This window comes from Carcharhinus amblyrhynchos, chromosome 22 (genome assembly GCF_965287045.1).
Source record: "Carcharhinus amblyrhynchos chromosome 22, sCarAmb.v2.hapA, whole genome shotgun sequence".
Classification (NCBI taxonomy): Eukaryota; Metazoa; Chordata; class Chondrichthyes; order Carcharhiniformes; family Carcharhinidae; genus Carcharhinus; species Carcharhinus amblyrhynchos.
This window is the reverse complement of record NC_137345.1, coordinates 45439793-45463065: the sequence shown is the minus strand read 5'-3', so window position 1 is coordinate 45463065 and position 23273 is coordinate 45439793. Positions and strand designations below refer to the sequence as shown.

Below are 23273 nucleotides of genomic sequence, written 5' to 3'. Positions count from 1 at the left end.
GACAGCATCCATGGAGAGAGAAAGAAGTAAACGTTTCAAGTAAGAATGACCCTTGATCAGAGCTTCGTCCTGTTCTGAAGAGGGGTCATCCTGACGAATGTTGGCTCTATTCTCTCTCCACAGATTCTGTCAGACCTGCTGAGATTTTGCAGCATTTTCTATGTTTTGTTTCAGATTCCAGTATCCACGCTATTTTACTTCTGATGATTGAAAATTATTCTCTGATGGTAATTGGATAGATAAGAATCATGTCATGACTACAGCACACATTATTTGCTAAGGAAGCTAAATTGCAGAAGGAAAATTGTCTTCCTGCACACAAAATAATCTTTTTGCATTCTGAAAATGAGGAATTGATCTCAGAAGCATAGAGTTCAAATAACACTTTTGGGATTTTAAAAATGATAGAAGTTATTAACACAAAAGGAAAATTTAAACAGAACTTGCCCTCCTGGCCCCCCCCCAGTGTTAATAGTGTAAAATGATTCTCTCACTGGGTGTTTTTGGCTTTCCTTTTAATGTGCTGTCATCACCCCTGTTGTGCACTCAACTATTGATCCCTGTATCTTGTAAATGACTACCTGATCTCCAATGTCCCTTTCTTCTCTGAAATACTTGGTCATTGTCACTTTCCAAATCCGACCCTTGTTTTCAAAGAACTCCCATGTTTGAATCCCACCGAAGGGTGATTTTGGGAGAAACATGAGAGGGATGGAACAAGGTGAGTTGTTCAAAGATCAAAGTTTGGGGAGTAAAGAGCAATGTCCATGGTGTATCTGGTGATGAGGACATGACTATGATGGCTATGTACTGGGCTGGGCATACAGTATCAAGGAGCTGTTATCTGTATTTGGAGACAGTGAAAATCGGAAGCTGTTTCAAGTTAGAGTATCAGGGGACCTGCTGTTGGAGTATTTTTGAAGGTATGAAGATGCAGGAGGTATACAGAGCTTCTTGAAGGGTAGAAGGATGAAACCACATGATCTGACGGAATTGGTCACCAAGCCATGTAAAAGGCAGACCAAAAGCTTGGTCAAAAGAGCATTTTGACCAAGTATCTTAGAGTTTTAAAAAGGGAAATTTAGAGCTTTGAGCCTTGGGTTAGGAGAAAGCACAGTTGCCAATGATATGACAGTGTAATTGGGGCTATCCAAGAGATCGATATTGGAGAACTAGAGGTGTTAGATGTGGAGGGGATGTGGTGGCAGTGGTAATAGGACTGAAGGAAGTTATAGAGACTTGAAGTCTAATTTTGCATGTTGTTAGATTTGGTTGCAGACCAGTTACTTATTGTAGATAAAATTTGAATTTCTTTTATATTCATTTTTATGGGATGTGAGCATCACTGTCTGGGCCAGCATTCATTCCCATCCTTAACTGCCCTCCATTTCAGAGGGCAGTGAGAGTCAACCATGTTGCTGTGGCTCTGGAGTCAAGTGTATGCCAGACCAGGTAAGGGCAGCAGATTTCCTTAAAAGGACATTAGTGAGGCAGGTGGGTGTTTACAACAATCAACAATGGTTTCATAGTCATCAATGGAGTTTATATTCCAGACTTTTATTTAATTTGAAACCCACCATCCGCTGCGGTAGGATTTGAACTGGTCCCCAGAGTATTATCCTCGATTTCTGGATTGCTAGTCCAGTGACGATACCACTGCCTCCCCTGAATCCCATGTGTTCATTAATAGAATAATGTAACAAGATTTAAACAAACTAAGTTTTTTAACAACAGAACAGCAGAAAACATGTGAACAGCACTTTATCTTGCGCTGTAATAATATGCAGAATTGAGATGAAGTAAATCTGAGTTAACAGTGCAACAGTGGTCAAACACCATAAATTTCACTAATTTCGTAGGCAAAATGAGGACAGATCCTACAAACTCGTCAAGCAACCCACCCATGTGTCAGTGATTACTGAGTCACAAAATCCTTTCAAACTCTCTCTTCTACATGAGAGATTTCAGCTCATCTCCCAAGCAGCAGCTGCATCTCAGCCTGGAAGCCTTCTCACTGCTTCGACTTGCATTAAGTTGCCAGATAATACTGACTCCAGCTCAGACTTCCCTGACTGCTTATCTCCCAGCTACTCAATCACCTTGTCCAAAACTGCTACCTGTTGGGTTGCATTCTCTTGCAACTCGGCCAACGTTGTCGACCCGATACACAGCAGGAAAGGATGTCCTGAGGCATGGTACATTGGGGAGACCATGCAGACGCTACCACAACGGATGAATGAACACTACTGGATAATCACCAGGCAAGACTGTTCTCTTCCTGTTATGGAACACTTCAGTGGTCACGGGCATTTGTCCTCTGAGCTTTGGGTAAGCGTTCTACAAGGCACCCTTCACGACACACGACAGCGAAGAGTTGCTGTTCAGAGACTGATAGCCAAGTTCCGCACACGAGGACGGTCTCAATTAGGATCTTGGGTTCATGTCACACTATCTGTAACCCCCATAACAACTTGCCTGGGCTTGGAAAATCTCACTAACTGTCCTGTCTGGAGACAATATACATCTCTTTAATGTGTGCTTAACGCGCTCTCCACTCACATTGTCTGTAACTTCAAGGCTTCTTTACTTGTAAAGACTTGCAAAAATTCCAATCATTATTTTGTAAATTGAGTTTGTGTCTTTATATGCTCTTTTTGTGAATAGAACTCCCACTCATCTGACAAAGGGGCAGCACTCCAAAAGCTAGTGGATTTTGCTACCACCTGTTGGACTTTAACCTGGTGTTGTGACTTCTTACTGTGTTTATCCCAGTCCAACGCCGGCATCTCCACATCCTGTTGGGTTGACCAGGTTGCAACTTAGCATTTCACCACTTAAATTATACCAACTATCTAGCTGTGCTGAGCAAACAATCATGGTTCGCCATGGGCTACACTTTTCCCCAACTGCTAGCTCCAATGAGCTGACAACTGTTCCAGAATTTCTCTGGGCCCCTACTCTCTAGGAGCATGGAGCTATCATTTCCAATGGTTTTCTGAGCCCAGCTCCCCGTTGGGTTCTCTGAGCTCAAGCTGTATGGAGCTAACAACAGCTGCCATGTGTGGGCTAACCCCATCAGGTGGTTTCCGTAGTCCTGTAGTTGGGTTTTGGTGGTGTACATCTGGCCTCATGGGCAATGTTTTTGGTGCCATCTCCTCAGCTGTCAAAGGGAACCTGGAATTGATCATGCATAGTCTATACCCCTGCTACACTTGTGCCAGAAGCCCTGACATGCCAAGAGCTTTAGATGTTGTCCTCCACCTCCAAAAGCACACAGAAGAATCCACTAACTTTGATTCCATTGCAATGTATTATATTGCTGCCTTAAATCCACACCCACCCTCAATTCTGAAGCTGGAGAAAATAAAACTCTTTTGATTAGAAAGATAAGTTTCAACAAATGGGACGAACTAGTTTCTTTTAATTAAAATAATGGGCTGCACATCGACGTCTTTGAATCCATTTATTATCAAGTCCAATCTCCAACACTTGGAGTTAAAGCTAGCCACTAGTTCTAGCAGTGCATTGTAGAGTTATGATTGTTTGTGAAAGAATGACCACTTGCCAAGATTCAGTATCTGAAACTGTTGATATGCTAACTACACATGAATTTGAAATCTGCTTTACATCCCATGTCCTCAACCCAGGAAGCAGCAGTTGATTTTATTGTGAAATCTATCTGACTCAATTTCCAGCATACAATTTAGTAGAATATTGCGGTGCTCGATAGCCTTAATGTTCCGAATATATCTCGTCCTTTGCTCAGTGCCCTGCTTTGCGATCCAGAGTAAGCCATGATCTCTGGCATGGAGGAAAGAGCAGGCATTCAGCCAATCCACACGGCCATCTAAATGCGAGTGCTGTCAGACCTTTTGAATAGAATTATTTTAGAATATATTTGTTAAAAGTTCCAATTATACCTTATTCTTTAGCACAAGTCTGCAATGAATTGTTTCTGCATTACAAAACAACATTTATGGCATTTCACTTGAATTTATGATCCAAATGCCAGTGAATATTTCGCACACTTCAAAAGTAACAATTTGGAAGTCTTGTCATCTTTTTCAAAGTGTTTGCAGTTTGACATGGTATCATTTAAAAGTGCTTTACTACTTTTATTGAAAGATTTGCCTTTATTCCAAATACCCCCAACTCAGTTGTGACTGTCTCAACATCATGTGAATGCTTGGCATGCCAGCTTGGATGAGAACAAATCTGTTAAGTAATCACTCTAAACTTCAGGAATGAGGCTAACTTTGCCAGGATAATTTCATGTTTGTGTCGTTGGTTATTTTTCTCAAGTGTTTGCTTCTTCCTGTATATTCAAAGTTAGCATGGAAATCATAAAATGTTCCTCTTCAGCTTTATTTGCTTTATTGTCACATCTATTAGTATACAGTGAAAAGTATTGTTTCTTGCATGCTATACAGAGAGCATACTGCTTATAGAGAAGGAAAGGAGAGAGTGCAGAATGTAGTGTTACAGTCATAGCTAGGCTGCAGAAAAAGATCAACTTAGTGCGAGCTAAGTCTAGTCAAAAGTCTGACAGCAGTAGGGAAGAAGCTGTTGTTGAGTCGGTTGGCACATGACCTCAGACTTTTGTACCTTTTTCCCAATGGAAGAAGGTGGAAGAGACAACGTCCGTGGTGCATGAGTCCTTAATTATGCTGGCTGCTTTGCCGAGTCAGTAGATAGGAGGATGGTTTGCGTGGATGGACTGGGATTCGTTCAAGTTTCTTGAAATCTTGGACAGGGCAGGAGCCATACCAAACTGTGATACAACCAGAAAGAATGCTTCCTATGGTGCATCTTAAAAGGTGGTGAGAATTGTAGCGGATGCACCAAATGTCCTTAACCTCCTAAGAAAGTAGAGGTATTGGTGGGGTTTCTTAACTAGAGCTTCGACCTAAGGGATTAGGACAGGTTGTTGGTGATCTGAACACCGACATCAAGAGTGGAAGCGCTTGACCACTTCCACTTCATTCCTTGATGTAGATGAGGTGTGTCCTCCACTATGGCAGCATGGCAGCAGTATCGAACATACACATTTATACCAAGTCCTGTACATTAAGGGATAGACACTTAATTTGTGCAATAACATTAAAGGAGGATGGCTGGTGGAATATTGCTGATGGCCCGTGAGCTCTGTGTGGCACTGAAAGAAATGTGAGCAGGCACAAAATAAGATGCATCAATTCAGGTTCATCCATTCTAGCTCCTGAAAATGTGTCTTGATGCGGTTTAATTTGTAAGGTAATTTAAATGGTTTGAGCTGCAGAAGTTTTTAAACTGGAGAATTCTCATGCTTATTTACGGGTGTTAGAACTTTGCATCTGTCTGGTAATGGAAAATGCTATTTTAAAGTCTTGAAGAAAATGGACCCTCGTTATAGTAGGACCTCATGGACACCTTGCTGGTGAAGTGAATTCATGGAAATTTTGGCTGTTGTATGAATTCGCTACTGTGCTCGAATCCTCCCAAAAATACACTAGCTATCAACAAGAAGTGTTTGCAATATTTGCTGCTGATAAGCTGTGCAGTTTTAACAGGTTAAGTTCCACTGCATGCTTCAGCAGTCCCTTGGAACTGGTCCATCTAAACAGAATGGGATTAGTTGTGGGGTTTTCTGGGTAGAGATAAAAAGAGAGTCATCAAAATGACAAGCTGCACAATTTCAATAGATACAAAAGATCACTAGTAGAAGATTTGCTAATGGTGATGTATATATTTTAAGAAACCAAATGGAATAATAACTCAAACCCAAAGTATCCTGCATCCATATCAGGGTAGTTAATGTGTAGAGAGGAACAATGTTCTTAAAGTTATGACATTACGGCTAATGTTAGAATTTGCAAACCCTTAACAAAATTAACTAATTTTTCGAGTGTCATATGTTGAATTCCATCTCAAGCTTGAGTTATCTGAAATTTACTTCTCATGCATACTAAAAATATATCATTTGTTTTTGCTTTTCTAATTAAAAATGTTTAATCACAATGTGGCACACTGGTGCTGCTATAACAACAGCCCTGCCAGTTTAAATACAGGTGCATTGAGCAGATGGAAGCTTTTAGGCTATCAGCAACCCAAACTTGCTTTCTCAGATCAGGCCTAGTGCACTAACTGACAAGCTCACTGTTGTATCATCTTCCAACTGATCTGAGAGATGGTGACTTGTTTTCTTAATTGGCTTTTAGACCAGCAATAGAAAATACTCACTTTTATTTGGGAGCTTTATTTTGTTAAATCTAGAGATTAGTTTTGATGTCAAAATGTTGTTAAGATGCTACAAGGAAGATAAATATTTCCTTTTGAGCTGACCCTGAAGGGGGGAAAATTGTCGTCTGTAGTCTCCAATATTCGGGCAGAAATAGTTGGAGACTTGAAGTACTGTATTGTCAACTGGGATATGAACAGTGTGAAGAGCACAGAGGGCACAAAATTCTTGAACTGCATTGAAGAGAACTTTTTAGCTACCTTTTAACAAGCCCAGTGAGAGGGGGCGCAATTCTAGATTTAATCTTAAAAAATTAAGCTGGGCAGTTTGTAGAAGTAGAAATGGATTTGCAACCACTTTGGAGGCAGTGACCATAATATAGTTAGATTTAGCATCATTATGAGAAAAGGACAAAAATAGAAAAGGAGCGAAGGCTGTAATTTGGAGGAAGACAAATTTTACCAAGCTGAACTCATGAAAGTGGACTGGATACAGTTACTAGAACAGAAAAGTGTGTCAAATCAGTGGTAGGCATTTAACAATGAGATTCTGTTTAGTCAAGTCCCCACAAAGTAAAATAATGGTATTGCCAAATCTAGGGCCCCAGGCTTTCCAGAGGCGTAAAGGGAAAGATTTTGCAGAAAAAAAAATTGACAATCAAAAGCTTTATATTGTAAAAAGCTTTGAAGTAGAGAAAGTACAGTAATGAAGTAAAATTAGGAAAGCAAAGAGAGGATATGAGAAAATACTGGCATGTAAAATGAAAGAAAACCAAATTTCACCACTTCATAAAGAGCTTGAGAATAGGGCCTATCAGAGATGCACGTGGTGACTTATGCTTTGATGCAGAAGATGTGGGCAGAGTTCTCTGTGAGTACTTTGTCTTCATGAAGGAGAGGGGTGATGCAGACAGTCTAGTTAAAGAGGAGGGTGAAATATTAGGCACAATAGGCATAACAAGAGTAGTAATACTGGAGGGACTGTTGTCCTTGAAGATGGATAAATCATAGCCAAATTGATTGAATCCCAGGCTATTAAAAGAAGTCAGGTAGGAAATACAGTGGGTGCTCAGAGGATCATTTTCCAATCCTCACTGGATACAGGCAAAATATCAAAGAATTTGAGGTCTCCAAATTTTGTACCATTATTTTAAAAAGGTGTAAAGGATAGGCCAGAAAAATTGTAGGCTGGTCAGTCTGACTTTGCTTGTGGGAAAATTATTGGAATCAATTTGGAGAAACAGGGTAAACTGTCACTTAGGCACAGTGTGATCTGGATTAGTCATCATGATTTTCTTCGGGGAGGATTGTGTCTTGCTAACTTAATCAAATGTTTTGAGAAAGCAAATGAATGTTGATGGGGGTAGTGCAGCACATGTTGTTCACATGGATTTTAGTAAGGCATGTGACGAGGTTCCACATGGCAGACCAGTCAGAAAAGTGAAATTTCATAGTGGTAGGTGGCAAGTTGGATCCAATATTGGTTCAGCGACAGAAAACAAAGAGTAATGTTGGATGGATGTTTTCGTGAATGGAAAGTGATTTCTAATGGCATTCCACATTTCTCTGTGTTGGGGTCCTTGCTATTTATATTTATCAATGATTTGCTCTTCAATGTGGGGGGCATGATTGGGAAATTTGCAGATGGCACAAAAATTGGCTGTGTAGTTAGTGAAGAGGAAAGCTGTTGTCTCCAGAATGACATCAGTGGTTTGGTTGAGTGGATGGAAAAGTGGCAAATGGAATTCAATCCAGGGAAGTGTGAGGTAATGCAGTTGGGGATGGCAAACAAAGCAAGGAAATACTGAGTGAATGGGAAGTTCGTGAGAGGGTGAGAGGAAGTGAGACACTTTGAAGTGCATATCAACAGATCCCTAAATGTGGCAGGACAGCTGGACAAGGAGATCAAGAAAACACATGGAAAGCTTTCTTCTGTTGGGCAAGGTATTGAAGACTGAAGCAGGGATTTAATGATGGAGCTGTGTAAAATGCTGATCAGTTGGAATTGTGTATACAGTTTAAATCACTAGGAGGACGTAATTGTTCTGGAGAGAGTGCAGAGGAGATTTACAAGAAAGTTATCAGGGCTTGAAAATTGCAGCTATGAGCAAAGATTGGATAGGCTAGGGTTGTTTCTCTTTGAATAGAGGAGGTTGAGAGGTAACCTTATTAAGGTATACAAAATTGAAGGTTAACAGGAGAGATCTGTTCCCTAAGATGAGGGATCAATTACTAGAGACATCGATTTAAGGTGGTCGGTAGAGGATTAGAGGGGACATGAGGGAAAACCTTTGCACCCTGAGAGTTGTGGTATCTGGAATTCAATGTCTGAATTGTGGTTGAGGCTGAAATGTTCAACTCATTTAAAAGATACCTGACCTGTATCTGGAGTGCTGCAAGGCTGCAGACCAGGTTCTGCAATGTGAGTGGCTAGTTTCTTTTCTCTCTCCATTTGGCTGGTGCAGACACAATGGGCTGAGTGGCCTCTTTCTATGCCATTAACATTTCTACGGTCCTATTGTTTGACAATCCTGCTATCTTTTGTTCCAAAAGTCAGTAGAAATGCAATCAAAGAAAAGGAAAATATCACAGTCTAATTTTTCAAGGATAAACTAATAGGTTATGTTGCTGTTAAGGAATCTGAGGTTATGGGCAATACTTTTCCTTTCACTCTGCTTTCAAGCTCATTGTCTGACAATTGTATTGCCACACTTGTTTGGACCTTAAGTGTCTTTCAAAAATGGGATTTTTTAACAGTTGGCACAAATTCTAGAAAGAATTAGGATGGTCTTGGCTTTCAGAAAATATTTGCTCACTTCAAACTTGAATATTTGTAACATACAAAGTGGCAGTTCACCTTGCATGGAATGGTTTTCTGTACTATTGCACTTTTCCTTTTCCATTTCCATACTTGTATCTTCCCAGACATGTTCCGATGTTCCTTCCATCTTGCTGCCTGGCAGAGGCGAGGCCCCCAATGAAAGGCTGCTTCTGCAGTGATGCTTCTGCCATTAATATCTTTGGTGGAGACTATTGCATGGAGCAGTGCTGTTCAACATGGTTGTGAGCCACTCACAAACGCCCCAGCCACACACAATTTCTGTGGCTTGGAGGAAACCATGTTTCTTGAGTCGAGAATTTTCTGCCCCTATAACTTTTAATTAACTGGCTATTACTCAATTTGTTTTAACCTCAGTCTCACATTTCACATCATGGGGCACCTATTGCAGAGGAGGCAGGCAGGTCAGAGGACTTGCTCATGGATTTGCTCCTGATTCTGGTCCAAGATGAATGCAACACCAAAAGGGGAGTTGCTCTGGCTGACTGACTTTCTTTTCCAGTTTTCTGTTATGTTCAGTGGTATGGGCAAGACGTTTTGACAGGTGGGTACTGTAGGATGTTCATTGTATAATTGATTTTTATGATGGATTGCAATTAATTTGATTAATACCAGTTAGAAAATTTTTAGTACTGACATCTTAAGCAGTTCCACAATTGTTCAATTTATTTGTCCATTGAGGTTGTGACTTTGCTGCTATTCTGCAGTTGTTATCTTTACTGATGTAATTTAAAACACAATTAACAGTGTAAATGTTTAGTTTGAGATTTGTTTGTGCCAAAATAATGATGCACAGCTCTCTGTTGATGTACCATGTCTATTCACTACTTGAACCTTAATAAATCCAAATGGTTTGTGATTTGATATCTGCTCTGAGCTCTGTTTCCTGATCCCAGCAGTGGAATGGGTTCAGGGTAGAGACTATCAAGTTAGCTTCCACATCCTGATTTAAGGTGGGAGACAGATTGAAGATTTTTGCTTCAGGTGATTATTCAGTAATATATACTAAACTGATGAGGACAGGATCAGTTGTGGTTATGATGGTATAACTACCTGATGTTATGGCCTTTTGGATACAAGATTGAACAATAATTTGTGTCTGTTGCCATCTGGAAGGAATAAACTTGTGGATGAACACTGGGAGAAATATTGGCTTGAAGAGAAAAGCTGAAAGAATAACATCCAGTACATTGCTTTTTCTGTCCTGTTCAGTCTTTCTCCATGCTTCTATATGATCTAAAATAATTTACAGAATAATGAACATGACTCACTTCGATATTTTAAGTTTATTTCTTAGTGTCACAAGTAGACTTACATCTTACATAAAGAGGAAAGATAAGGCAACTGGATCTCAAGTACTTGCTACTTTTGAAACTTGTCATGTATCATGAGGAATCCGTCTCCTAATGGCAAAAATTCCACTCGGTGGCTTTCTGAAAGCATGGTTATATTTGGGAATCCAGCTGACATCTTGCTTCAATATGTTTGATTGGACATGTTGAAGACTTCAGTTTTGCTGCTTCTATTCTTTGATACACCTCAGGGAGATCGTTCTTGCATCATTCTACTCCTCCTAATCTCAATATAGTTAGCACCCTTCCCATTTCTGCATGGTCCCATTCCAAGCTCTCCAAGATCCATCCTAAGCTTCCTTCCTTTTCTCCTCTGTATTCTATCGCTCTCTAACATGTATACTGTCCTCCTTACACCTGTTTTCACAGGGTAAGCTCCCATCCATTTGCTAAAGGCACTTTATTGTAATTGTCCATCCCTTCATTTGACCCCATAACCATGTATGCTTATGCTGGCATACGACTTTCTTGCAAATTGGTAAGAAGACAGAGTTGAGAAATTTGGCAGGATATAACATGTGGTATTCTCTAGGGATCTGCATTTAGGTCTCAGGGTTTCACCATCTATGTGGCTGTCTCGGATACAGGAATAGAGTTGCATTTCTCTGTTTCCAGGTAAACCAAGATTAGGAGCTGGAGTAAGTTGTGTAGATGGGGTGCAGGAAATTCAAAGGATCAATTAACAAACTTAAGCAAATACTCAAAGTTGTAGCAGATGGAGTTAAATGTGGGAAAATGAGCATTATCCACTTGGAATTCAAGAATGACAAATAATAACTTGAAGAATAAAGGGTTTTGGGTGTCCACATATGCATGCTAAAATACTATGTACAAGTGCAAAAAGTAGTTAACATGGGTGATGGAATTTTAGCTTTTATGCTAGATGGGAGATGTGGACCATGGGGGCTTGGTGGGGTGGGATGGGGGGGTAGTGTGGTTTGGGGAGATGGAAACAAAGGGGAAGAAATTATGCTTTCGACAGAGGACAGAACCTGGTTAAATGCTGACTGGAGTCCTGTGTTCAGTTTTTGCATGCCACGCTTCTGGAAGGTTGTATTAGCCTGGTAGAGGGTATGATGCACATTCAGCAGTATGTATCTGAGCATAAAGGCTCAAACTAAGAGGACAGCTTGGCTCATATTCCCTTGAGTTCAGAAAGTTGGGTAAATATATCAGGGAATATGGATCAAAGATAAACGTAATTGAGGTATAGATCATCAGTGATTGAATTGAATAGTAAAACAGGCTTGAGGAGCTGAATGGGCGACTCCTGATCCTATCTTCTTATGTTGTGGATGAGCCAGGATTTCCTACAATTGAAAATCAGGATGTTCGAAGCCATTGAATCCATCTCCTTCCCTGGTTGGTTGTTCATGTTGAACCAGACTACTCGCATCCATGGCATCCAGGTAAACCCATAGTTGAGCTTTAAACCTCATATCCACTACAAAGACTGTTTGCTTCCACCTTTGCCCCTGTCTTTCCACTCCTACTCCTGTCTTACCTTCACTCTGACAAAACCCTTATGCACCCCTTTATCATCTCTAGATTCAACTTCTGTAACTTTCTCCTTGTTGGTGTCCCAGTATCCATCCTCAGTAAAAGGCTAATTAAAATGCATCTCTTTGACCAAATTTCAGTCACCTATCCTAACCCACTCATAAAGGCTCACACCTCATTGAAACATCATGGGGCATTTTCTATGTTAAATGCAATATATATGTGTATATATATGAATGTTTATTGTTTTTTGGGTGTTGTGCTTTGTTTGTTGTGTGTTTGCTATTTGCTCTGTGTTCCAAGTAAAATCAAGTTTGTGCCCTTGTTGTGCGGGCAAACTTTTTTCCCCCCAGTGATACTTTTTGAATTCAGTTTTCTGGGGATTTATATGCAGGTCTTCCAGTATGTTATCTCAAAAAAATTAAATGTTTGTCGATTTCAGATAATTGATTGAGAAACTTTTTATTTTGTTTTTCAGGAATTTGCAGGCTGCCATTGGTGCTTACTATGACTTTGAAAGCCCAAATATAAATGCACCTTCTATGTCATTTGTAGAAGATGTTACAATAGGAGAGGGGGAGTCTGTTCCACCTGACACCCAGTTCACCAAAACATGGAGGATACAGAACACAGGTAATTATCTGTCTAGAGAATGACATTTTGAAAGGTTAAATGTTGATGTAAAAACATCAAATACACCAACTTATTGAAGTTCATCATACAGAATCGCAGACAAATGAAAAGATGCCTATCTTAGCTAACAAAATTTATTGTTCTGAAGTTGGTGAACCACCTCTGTTATACTAATGTTGGTGAAAACATTTGCCTATGTATCCATGTACATAGACAAAACCACAGTGCCGATGCTGACAAATAGAGGTAGATTAGGAATAGGGGAATACAGGGCAAGTCAGGATTGTACACAGTAAACCATATGCCACACAGACTCCAATTGCACCCTTTCTATCAGCAGAGTGCATGCATAAACGCACAATGTTTGATGGTGCTGATAGCATCAGGTTTGATCCTGAAGGCTATGGATGCAGGTCTGTCTTGTCTTATATTGTGGAGATGCTGATGTTGGACTGGGGTAAGCACAGTAAGAAGTCTCGCAACACCAGGTGAAAGTCCAACAGGTTTATTTGGTAGCAAAAGCCAATCGCCTTACTTTTCCACACTCTTCAAAATTATTTTGTGTCAGGGGCATATCCTAAGTTTTCTGCAGATACTAAAGGTTTGGCAGTTAGGAAAGCAATGTAAATCCATTTTTAAAAAAGAGCTTTTTTTTGCACTTGCATCAGTTTGAAAAAAATGCATGAGTTTGAAGGAGCTTGATAGATTGTATCCACTGGTTGGAAATCTAAAACGTGGTGCAGTTTCAGGCAAGAGGCTGAAATTGAATCCCTCGAAGGGTTGTATATCTTTGGAATTCTCTACTCCAGAGAGTTGTGGATGTTCCATTTGAATACATTTAAGACTGGGATACATAGATTTTTGGGTTCTCCAGGAGCCAAGAGGAATGGATGGGAGAAATCCCAGATTAACCATGATCATGTTTAATGGTGGAGGCACTCAACAGGCTGTATGGTTTGCTCCTGCTTCTATCTCTTGTGTGTTAATTTACCATCTTAAATGCAAGAAAATATCCTAAGGTGCCTCAGAAGTACTATTGAACAAAAATGGACACTAAATTGGACCAGGGCCTCTTAAACTATAAATTTTGTCTTTTTTAATTATATACATATTACCATCATAAGTTTGCACTTCCACATGTGTAATGAAAACTACACCTGCAAACTTGTCTTACTTAAGTTACACCCTATCACTGGCCTTTCCAGTAGTAAGGGCGTGCAATTATAGTATATTATGTTCTAAATGTGAGCATGAAAATTTAAAATGGATAAAGATTGACACAGTATTAATATTTACATAATAGAGCAAAAGACAGCTATGAGCAAAAGTAAAAGCAGGAGTAGACCTTAATGGGCCCTCATGGCTGATCTTCCTTAACTCCACCTTTCCATATTGCTTCATTCCTTGAAAGATCAAAAATTTATCTATCCCATCTTTTGATATAGTCAATGATGACATATCCCAGTGGATTGTGGACAGGTAATTTCAAAGAGTCACAACTCTGCATTAGAGATAATAACAAAACTGATATTAGGACTAATAATAAGAAAATTATTATGCTACCTTTAATGGAAAGGTGAAAAGGGCTGAAGAAAAAGTATGAATAAAGACCACAGCAAATAATATAAAAAGGAATATTAAGTCCTTTGAGATAACATGTGTTAATCAAGGGCAGCCAGTACAGATTTACTAAAGGCCAATCTTGTGACAAATTTAATTTTGTTTTAGAGAAGTGACTGGATTTTTAAAGGAGATGTGGAGATGAGAAGCATGGACCAAGTGGATAGTCAGAAGTTATTCTCTGAGGTGGAAGAGTTGATTACTAATGGGCATAGGTTTAATGTGCAAGGGGTAAGGTTTAAAGGAGATGCACGAGGCAAGTTTTTTGCTCAGTGGTGGTTGTTTCTACTACTGGAGGAGATCGTGGAAGCAGATGCAATCGTGACTTTTAAGGGGCGTCTGCACAAATCGTGAATGGATTGGGAATAGAGGGATATGATCCCTGGAAGAGTAGGGCTTTTAGTTCAATCGGCAGCATGGTCGGTGCAGGCTTGGAGGGCCGAAGGGCCTGTTCCTGTGCTGTAATTTTCTTTCTTCTTTGATCTATGTGGTATGCAAGGAATTTAATTATATATTTCATAAGCTTTTTCTCAAGAGGTTTGTCAGGAATGTAAAAGCAGTATGCATAGGAGGTTGATTGACAGACACATGAAAATATAGATGATCAGCAATGGCTTTGGGCTACACTATTTTATACTGTTGAAAAGTGCGGTGATTCTAACTCTGACCCCAAGAAAACATGCTGAATACGTTCGTCTGGTACAAAAAACTGCCATTGATCACTACTCTTTGCTCTCTGTATCTCAGCCAATTTTATTTCCAATTTGGTGCTGTCACCTCCATCTCACGGGCTTCAGTTTTTAAATTGTTCTGTTGTATTGCAGTATCAACTGCATTCACTTTATCAATCTTTGCAATTTCATAGCACGTAACCAAGTTAGTCAGATACGATTTACCTTTAACAAATCCCTGTTAGCTATCATTTATTTGCCTACGCACTTCAAAGTGACAATCTTGCTCCCAAAAATCGCTTTTCCAAGTTTCCCCAATGCTGACCGACCTATAATTGCTTTGTCTATCTTGCATACCTGTTCCAAAAAGGGAAGAAACATTTGCAATGTCCTACTCCTCCGACACCACTCCCATATCCAGGAATCGTTGAAGTTTTGGAAGGACTTGAGATCTCGAGGCTATTAGCCATTAAAGCATAGAAGGCTATAATAATTTTTATTCAAATTGAGTAATTTGGTTCAACTGTATAAGGAAAGACTTAAATATGCAAGTAGGAATAGCCATTGATTCAAAATTAAGAGAATGGGAAGAAGATTTGTTCTGCAGAGAGAGAGAGAGGAGGACTGCTTTACTACCAGAAATGATTGATGCAGAAACAATTGCATCTTGTAAATAAACCAGCACAAAGTCAGTGCTTGAGGAGATCTTAAATTGTGGGACAGGTTTTTATGCTGTAAATCTTTATGGCTGAAGTGCAAAGAAAGTTGTCTGCATTTGCCTTCACAATCTGTCAGAAAAGCACAGCAGAATGACCAAGAACTTAATTGTTTAAAAAGCCAAGGCAGCCTGTTTAATTATAGGTTTTGATATGATCAACAATATAACCCATTCAGGGCTGATAAGTGAAATCAACTGTTTATATTTGGCTGATATGGTTATTAGAAACAGTTGTCTATTCCTTTTTGAATCACAAAACTAAGGGTTGAAGTATTCTTGTCAGGAGATCTTGTTTCACTGAGGAGAGACAACTTGAGCATTCCAGCCAGCAGCAGGAGAGTTTAGTTTTCAAAGTGGGACACATTAAAGTTGTAGCAAATAAACATCTGTTTTTAAAACCATTTAAGACAGTCAGTCATATCTATTATTTCCTATATACCAGAGAATAAAGTGTATTTCAGTTTTTCATCCCATACAGTTCACTTGCCAAAATAAGCCAGCTGTTCCTTTGGAGTCTTATTCTGGCTTAGTCTGCATTCTGAAGAGAGAAGAATGACGTGACAGATGTAATAAATTTCACCAACCAGTGCACAGAGTAAGGGTTCTCTCGAGATCCAGATTTCATCACATGATCGTTCGTATAAATGTTAAGTCGGCTTAAAGCACACTCTGGGTCATGGGATGAGATTCACAAACGATAATGGTCAGTGACATCAAGTGTGGGAAACTAGCATTCAAACATAAATATTTTCAATCCTCATACGGACCTGAAGAGAACTTGTGGCATCAAATCATCACAATGCAATCTTTATAGATCAATGAGCTAGTCCTCAGATTTTAGAGGAAAAATAATCATGCATACTGAATTTAAAGCAATTGTATTTTTTATTCCCCCAGATGTATTTTCCTCCTTGTAATTAGTCATGCTCCTCACTTGGGACTAGGTATTTATCAAATAAATTTTTAAACTGTGGAGGTGGCTACCCCCTTTTCTGAAACTGCAAGTTAGTCTGGATACTAATTCTGTTCAGCTTGTTGGGGAAGGATGAAATTTGATTAAAACCTGAAAGAAAACAAGTTCCAGTGATTGTTCTGAATGATGTTGGGCTTATTTCAATTTGTGTGGATGATAGATTCTTATTCCTTCAGCTTTTTGTATGAGCAATTGTAATCCCTTGGCACAAGAGCAATATATGAATTACTGTCTCTCTTGAGGAATGTTTCCCAAACCTTTAATCACTGTGACTTTATTTTGACTCATCAAATTTGGTATGTTCCCCTAGTGAGAGCTGTGGCAAGACAAGAGTTGTAAGAGCAGGGTAGAGGCACTTTTGCAGCTTTTAATAAGATATGAGTAGGTCAGTGCTGCTGTGTTCTCTAAACACAACATATTGAGAAGGTAGCTACCAAAGATGTAACAACTGCTGTACTTATCAGGATGTTACTTACAACCTTTAAAAGGACTAATTCATGAACACAGGAATAACACTGATGTTTCAACATTAATAATTAATGGTATTCCCAGAAAATTGATTTACAGGGAAAAAATGTTTATCAAATTGAAAAATCAGGACGGGTTAGAAAGAAAAGGCATAAGAAGGAGAAACAGGGACATACTCTCCTGAATGGACTGATTCCACAGTTGCGAGACTGCGCAAGGGACAGTAATTTGTTAATATTCCGGTGTACCCAGTCCCGCTGTAGATCCACTTTACACAGGAACGGATCAGCAGAGATCATGGCCATGTCCCCAGTTACAGCCGATAAATGTGGCAAGTGTTGGATTTTTCAACTGAGGCAGGATGAGAGAAATAGAAATTTAAAAACAGGCTTAAAGGAAATGTGAATCAAATTGAAGTTAACACTTAAACAGTCTGCTCATCTTGGTATGATTCCAGTTGCCCTTTTGACATGGATTGAGAACCAGTGCTCTGAAGAGTCCATTGAGAGTTTGATGCATGGGTGGTCAACTGCACTGAGGCAGGCTTTTAATTTTTAGCTGCAGGAGGCTGCGGTCAAGTGCAAATTACCATTGAAAAATAGGCAGAAATTACAGAGAATTTGGTGAACTGGGATTTTATCAATAAAATAGATGGATAACTAGGCTTATTTTCATAGAGAATTAAAGCTAAGTCTGTGACGAAAATTGTGATTTATGGAAGGCTTGTGCTGCATGCCAAAAAAGTCCTACTGTGGAATACCACCATGGAACTCAATTTGCTTCTTTTAATACTCTGACATCACCTGTAGACTTCATTGATTTATTTGTTGGTTCTCAGTGTTCATATTATGGATCAGATGTCTGAGTGATTAGATGGTTCCATCATGTGACACAGCCAAGCCTGATGTATCTGCAACTGGAAAAGCAATAGTTGATAAAAGTCAGAATTTTGGGCAGCCTGAGTTTGGAAATAGGTGGAGATAGATGAAGTCAGTTACTTGAAGTTCAAAAACTTCAAAGAAAATGCTGCCACACTCTGGTGTGAAATTTATAGCAGTATCATCTTTTCAGTTCTGTAGTACCAATTAAAGTCATTCTGTGGGGCTGTTGTATAGAGGTTTATTTGTGAGCTGTTTCTGCTTGTATGTTCATGTTTCGATGGACTTTTTGATAGGGGAATGTTCTTACTCGAGTAGAAGTGGCCTCAGTTAGTCTAATTTGCTAGTTCTCCAGGCAATTGAAATACTCAATTTTGGCCAGTAATTGAGCTTGTCCCCTGAGATCTGACTCTATAATTCAATAATTCACTCCTACACGGTCATGAGTTGTAGAATTGTTGTTGTTCCCCTCTGTTGTTTTCTGAATACTAAGTACTATTATACTTTTGAAATGATGAAAATTACACAGCTAGACTACAGAAACTAATGTGTTTGTGAATTTCCTGGTGTACAAGAGAACACAAATATAAGAAATAGGAACAGGAGGAGGCCATTTGGCCCCTCGCGCCTGCTGCACCATTTAATGGATCATGCTGATCCAGCATTCCTCATGTCCACCTTCTTGCTCTTTCCTTGTAACCCTTGATTCCCTTACTGGGAAAAAAAACTATCTCAGACGTAAATATACACAAGAACGTTGCTTCCACAGCTCGCTGCAGCAAGGAATTCTAAAGACTCTCAACGACCTGAGAGAAGAACTTCTTCCTCATGTTTTCTTAAATTGGTGCCTCTTTACTTTGAGACTGTGCCTTCTGGTTGTAGACTCTCCTATGAGGAGAAACATCCTCTTAGCATTTACCCTGTCAAGCCCCATAAGAATCTTATATGTTTGAATTACATTACCTCCCATTCTTCTAAATTCCAATGAGTCGAGTCCCAAACTGTTTAACCTTTCCTCTTAAGACAACTTCTCCATATCAGGGATCATCCTAGTGAGACTTCTCCGAACTGTCTCCAATGAAATGATCTTTCTTTAAGGGGACCAAAACTGTCAGAATTCCAGATGTGGTCTCACCTGTGCCTTGCACAGTTGCAACAGGCCTTCCCTATTCTTGTACTCTAACCTCCTTGAAATAAGGCCCAAGATTTCATTCCTGATTCCTGCTGCATTTGTGTGCTAGCTTTGTGTTTCATGCACAAGGATCCCCAAGTCCCTTTATGTTGCAGCGTTTCTCCATTTAAATAATGCTTGGTTCTTCTGTTCTCCATTTCCTAAATGAACAACTTCACATTTTCCCACATTATAGTCCATTTGCAATTATTTTCCCACATACTTAGCCTATCAATATCTCTTTGTAAACTGTCTGTGTCCTTCTTACAGCTTATCTTTCCACCTATTTTATGACATCTGCAAGTTGGGCTACAATACTCTTGCTTTGGTGGGTTTGGGGAGGGAGGGAATTGGTGAGGAGCAGCGTGGGGAGGGGACAGGCAAGGGTGCAGGGGGTGTGGCATGAGAGGAAGGGAGCAAAGGGTGAGGATGTGGAGGTGATGTGAGGGGGAAAAGAGGACTGCTTGGGGGGGAGGGAGGGAATGGGGATGGTGAGGAAAGGTGTGGGAGGAGATGGGGCTGGCGAGGTTGAGGCTGGCATGGGGAGGAGGGAATGGTCGAGGGGGTTGGTCGATGTGTGGAGGGAGGGGAGTGGTCAGGATGGCGGTTTGGGAAAGAGGAGGGAATTGGTGAGGAGCAGCGTGGGAAGGGGACAGGCGGGGTTGCGAGGTGGGGAGGGAATGAGCAGTGTGGGATTGGAGTGGTGGGAGGGAGGGACCCGGCGGAGATGGGGTTACGATTGGCATGGGTGGGGGAAATGGGGGAGGGGTTACGGGGGGAGCAGGCAGGAGAGGGAAGGGGAACGGAGGGGAGAATGGGGGAGCAGGGAGAATGGTCGAGGTTGGCGTGGTGACAGCTGTGAGGGGAGGGAGGCAATGAATGGGGGTGCAGGGAGTGGACAAATGGCAGGGGTGTGGATCAAGCATGGGGAGGGAGTGGATGGAGGGGGGTAAAGAATGGTAGGGGGGGGTGGTGTGTGGACAGGGAGGGATGGAGGTGTGGGTGAGGTGGGCAGATTTCAGAGTGAGGGGGCAGGTGGGTGTGCGTGGGGTTTCTCCCGGGTGTTCCAGTTTCCGCCCACAGTCCAAAGATAGTTTAATTGGCCATGCTGAGTTGCTCCTAAGGTTCGGGAGATTGGCCTTGCTGAATTGCCTCTTGGGGCTAGGGTATTGGCCTTGCTGAATTGTGCCTTAGGTTAAGGAGATTAGTGGGGCAAATATGTGTCTGGGTGGGATTCTCTTCCATAGAGTTGGTGCTGCCTCGATGGGCTGAATAGCCTGCTTCTGCATTGTAGGGATTGGGGAGGAATGGCTGGAGTATGATGACTTTTAATTTGCCTGAAGTGTAACTTGTCTTTGAAAATACTTAATTTGGAAACAGTGTTAATTTAGTGACAATACCTGCAACACATAATTACATCTAATTTGAGTAGTAATCCACTGCAAGGCAAATATCAACATTTAGAATAAAACTATTACTGAAAACCTTGCTGGCATTTGTTGTTTTCCTGTGTCATGAATGAAACATGATCATTTTAAAAAATATATCCTAATATATAAATCTATAATTGAATAAGCTGGAGTCAGGCTCTGACATCAGGGTGAATTAAGTGCAGTAATAGATGTTTGCTGTCATGATTTGGAAAGAGACAATTAAATAAGTTGGCGCATGGAAATTTATTCATTTAAGTGCAGGTTTCATCCATAATGTAACAATAAACCCAGTGGTATGGCTGAATGAGAGTATTTTCTGACTGTTACTATCTGACTTATATTTGTGATGCTTCTTGTTTATGGGGAGGGGGCGGGGCATTCAGTGAAGGAAAAGTATGAAGAAATCTTCAGTTCATGCCGCACTTGAAATCCATGTTTCACTCTGTGGATCAAATCATTTTATTTTGCGCCAATTGAAGCTTATTCTTGATGCTTTAGTGTTCTCCATTTTACTGTTAAATTTGATAGTTTGTGGAATGAATCATTATTTTCTAATTTGGAAGGTTATATTCATTGGGTTGAGTTAGTAATTTTTCCAATCTGAAGTGGTAGCTTTTGACAGTAAAAGCGAAATACTGTGGAAGCTGGAGCTCTGAAATAAAAACAGTATGTGCTGGAAACGTCAGCAGGCAGGAATAGTGCTAATGTTTTGAGTTAATAAGACCCTTCGGAACTGTGGAGTCACATTGGACTCAAATGTTAGAACATAGATTATGTTAACGTATATTTTATATAACTGTTTCTCTCCCCATAGATGTTGCCAGAATGTTGAGTTTTTTTCAGCACTTCCTGTTCTTAAAGTTTTTGACCACATGAGTTAATGTCTGAACAGACAATACTGTACTTGTTTTCCCCTCTCCTCAGGCACAGAGCAATGGCCTCCTGGTGTGTCTTTAAAATATGTGGGAGGTGACCAATTTGGGCATGTTAACATGGTGATGGTTCGGTCACTGGAGCCTCAGGAAGTTACTGATGTCAGCGTTCAGATGCGAAGTCCAACTACTCCAGCAATGTACCAGGGACAGTGGCGCATGTGCACAGCTACTGGGCTTTACTTTGGAGGTAATGAGATCAAATGAATCACCTACTCCAGTATTTTCTTTTCAAGCAATAGGCAATTTGATGATCTCTTGTCTCTGTGAGTGAAAATTCTAACAGTCTGAGGGTGTAGAATCAGCTTTCTCGGGATCTAGGCTTTCAGAAAATGACTATTATAAGTTTTGTACAAAACCAATGAAACTGTGATAAACCAAGTAATTGCAATGCCTTAGTGCATAAATTATGTGAGCTTGCATTTTTTTGTTAACTTTTACATCTCTGTAACAAAGGTTTCCAAACTATAATTTGTCAGTCCTACTTGGCCCACGAATCCTGATAATCTGGCCCATGGAGCAAAGGTAGCTCTCTTTGCAATTCTATTTGTTTGCCTGGAAATTTTGCCGAATGTCATTGATGGGTGGCATTGTGGCACGATGGTTAGCACTGTTGTCTTGCAGTGCCAGGGACCCAGGTGACTCTGTGAAGTTTGCACGTTCTCCCCATGTCTGTGGTGAAACTTGCATGTTCTCTCCACGTCTGTCTGGGTTTCCTTTGGGTGCTCCAATTCCCTCCCACAGTCTAAAGATATGTGGATTAGGTGGATTGGTCATACTAAATTGCCCCTTAGTGTCAAAGATGCGTAGGTTAAATGGATTAGCCATGGTAAATGTGTGGGGTCACAGGGTGGATTGGAGGGTCTGGTGAGTTGGTGTAGACTCAATGGGCCAAGTCACCTCTTTCTGCACTGCAGAGCTTCTATGGTTGTATGGTTGACAATGTTGACTAACTGGAGGGTAAATCCTCAATCCGGATAGCAAGGCATGCTTGTTTCTGCAACTTGAGATGTTGCAGGTACAACATATCTGAAACATTTATATTGTGTTTTAGAACATGCACTGATGCTACCACCAAAAGAAAAGGCTTTGATATGTTCCTAGAAAGCTGCTAATCTTTCATCACTCTACAATTTCACCTCCCTTCCATTTTAATGGAACAAATATTACTGCTTTAAAATGTTTATGCACTATTTTAATCCTCTCTGTACCTGCTTAATCTTTTTAAATAAAGTCAAATTTTTGTTCATCACACTTTTTTGATGAGGATCGCCATTGGCTGATATGATGGTTTGGTAAGTCAGCTTGTATCTTGTACCAGTACTTTTGTGCAATGAGCAGTTTATGATTTGTTGATTTCAGTTGGGCACAGTCTTGAGTCCTTGCGTCATTCTTACTTATCCCCTTCTCTGCTCTTGCTCCCTCCCCATTCCTCTGAATTGCTTAGCAACGTATGAAATACTCAATATGTAGTAGGTTTGACAGGTCTTTGAATATTGGGGATTGCATATTTTCTTTTGCATTATGTTGAGAGAACTGTCACCAATCTCTATTTGGATTTTGTTGAATCATAGAAAATTTTTAACCTTCAGTGAATCAGCACAAAGAGAGCTCTGCTGCCTCAATTCATATTAAAATTTGCTTCAGTTTTCTGAAGGAGCTACTCTGGACTTGAAATTAATGCAAGATTTATAAGAATAAATCTGGCAAACAGCACTGCTGATTTGTATTATGAAGCAGTTGTGATGCAACAGCTGTTTTTGCCCCTTGATTCTCAGTAGTCGAGGTGGACAATTTGTAAATGGCTAAAAAAGTTTCACAACAGAAAGGGTATTGTGGAGAGTCTGCAGAAGGATCTAGATAGGCTGG

General features: G+C 40.3%; 1 protein-coding gene across 4 annotated transcripts in view; it reads left to right on the top strand.

The window, feature by feature from the left end:
* ilrun (inflammation and lipid regulator with UBA-like and NBR1-like domains) overlaps window positions 1-23273 on the top strand; it is an 81566-nt gene that overhangs the window by 16306 nt on the left and 41987 nt on the right. For all 4 annotated transcript variants that reach the window (XR_013889252.1, XR_013889253.1, XM_080210237.1 and 1 more), the window contains exons 2-3: window positions 12386-12540; window positions 21397-21594. Coding sequence is in view for 2 of the 4 variants with exons in the window: in XM_080210237.1 (XP_080066363.1) it covers window positions 12386-12540; window positions 21397-21594 (353 nt within the window). In the remaining 2 variants the exon portion in view is untranslated. The remainder of the gene's footprint in view (window positions 1-12385; window positions 12541-21396; window positions 21595-23273) is intronic.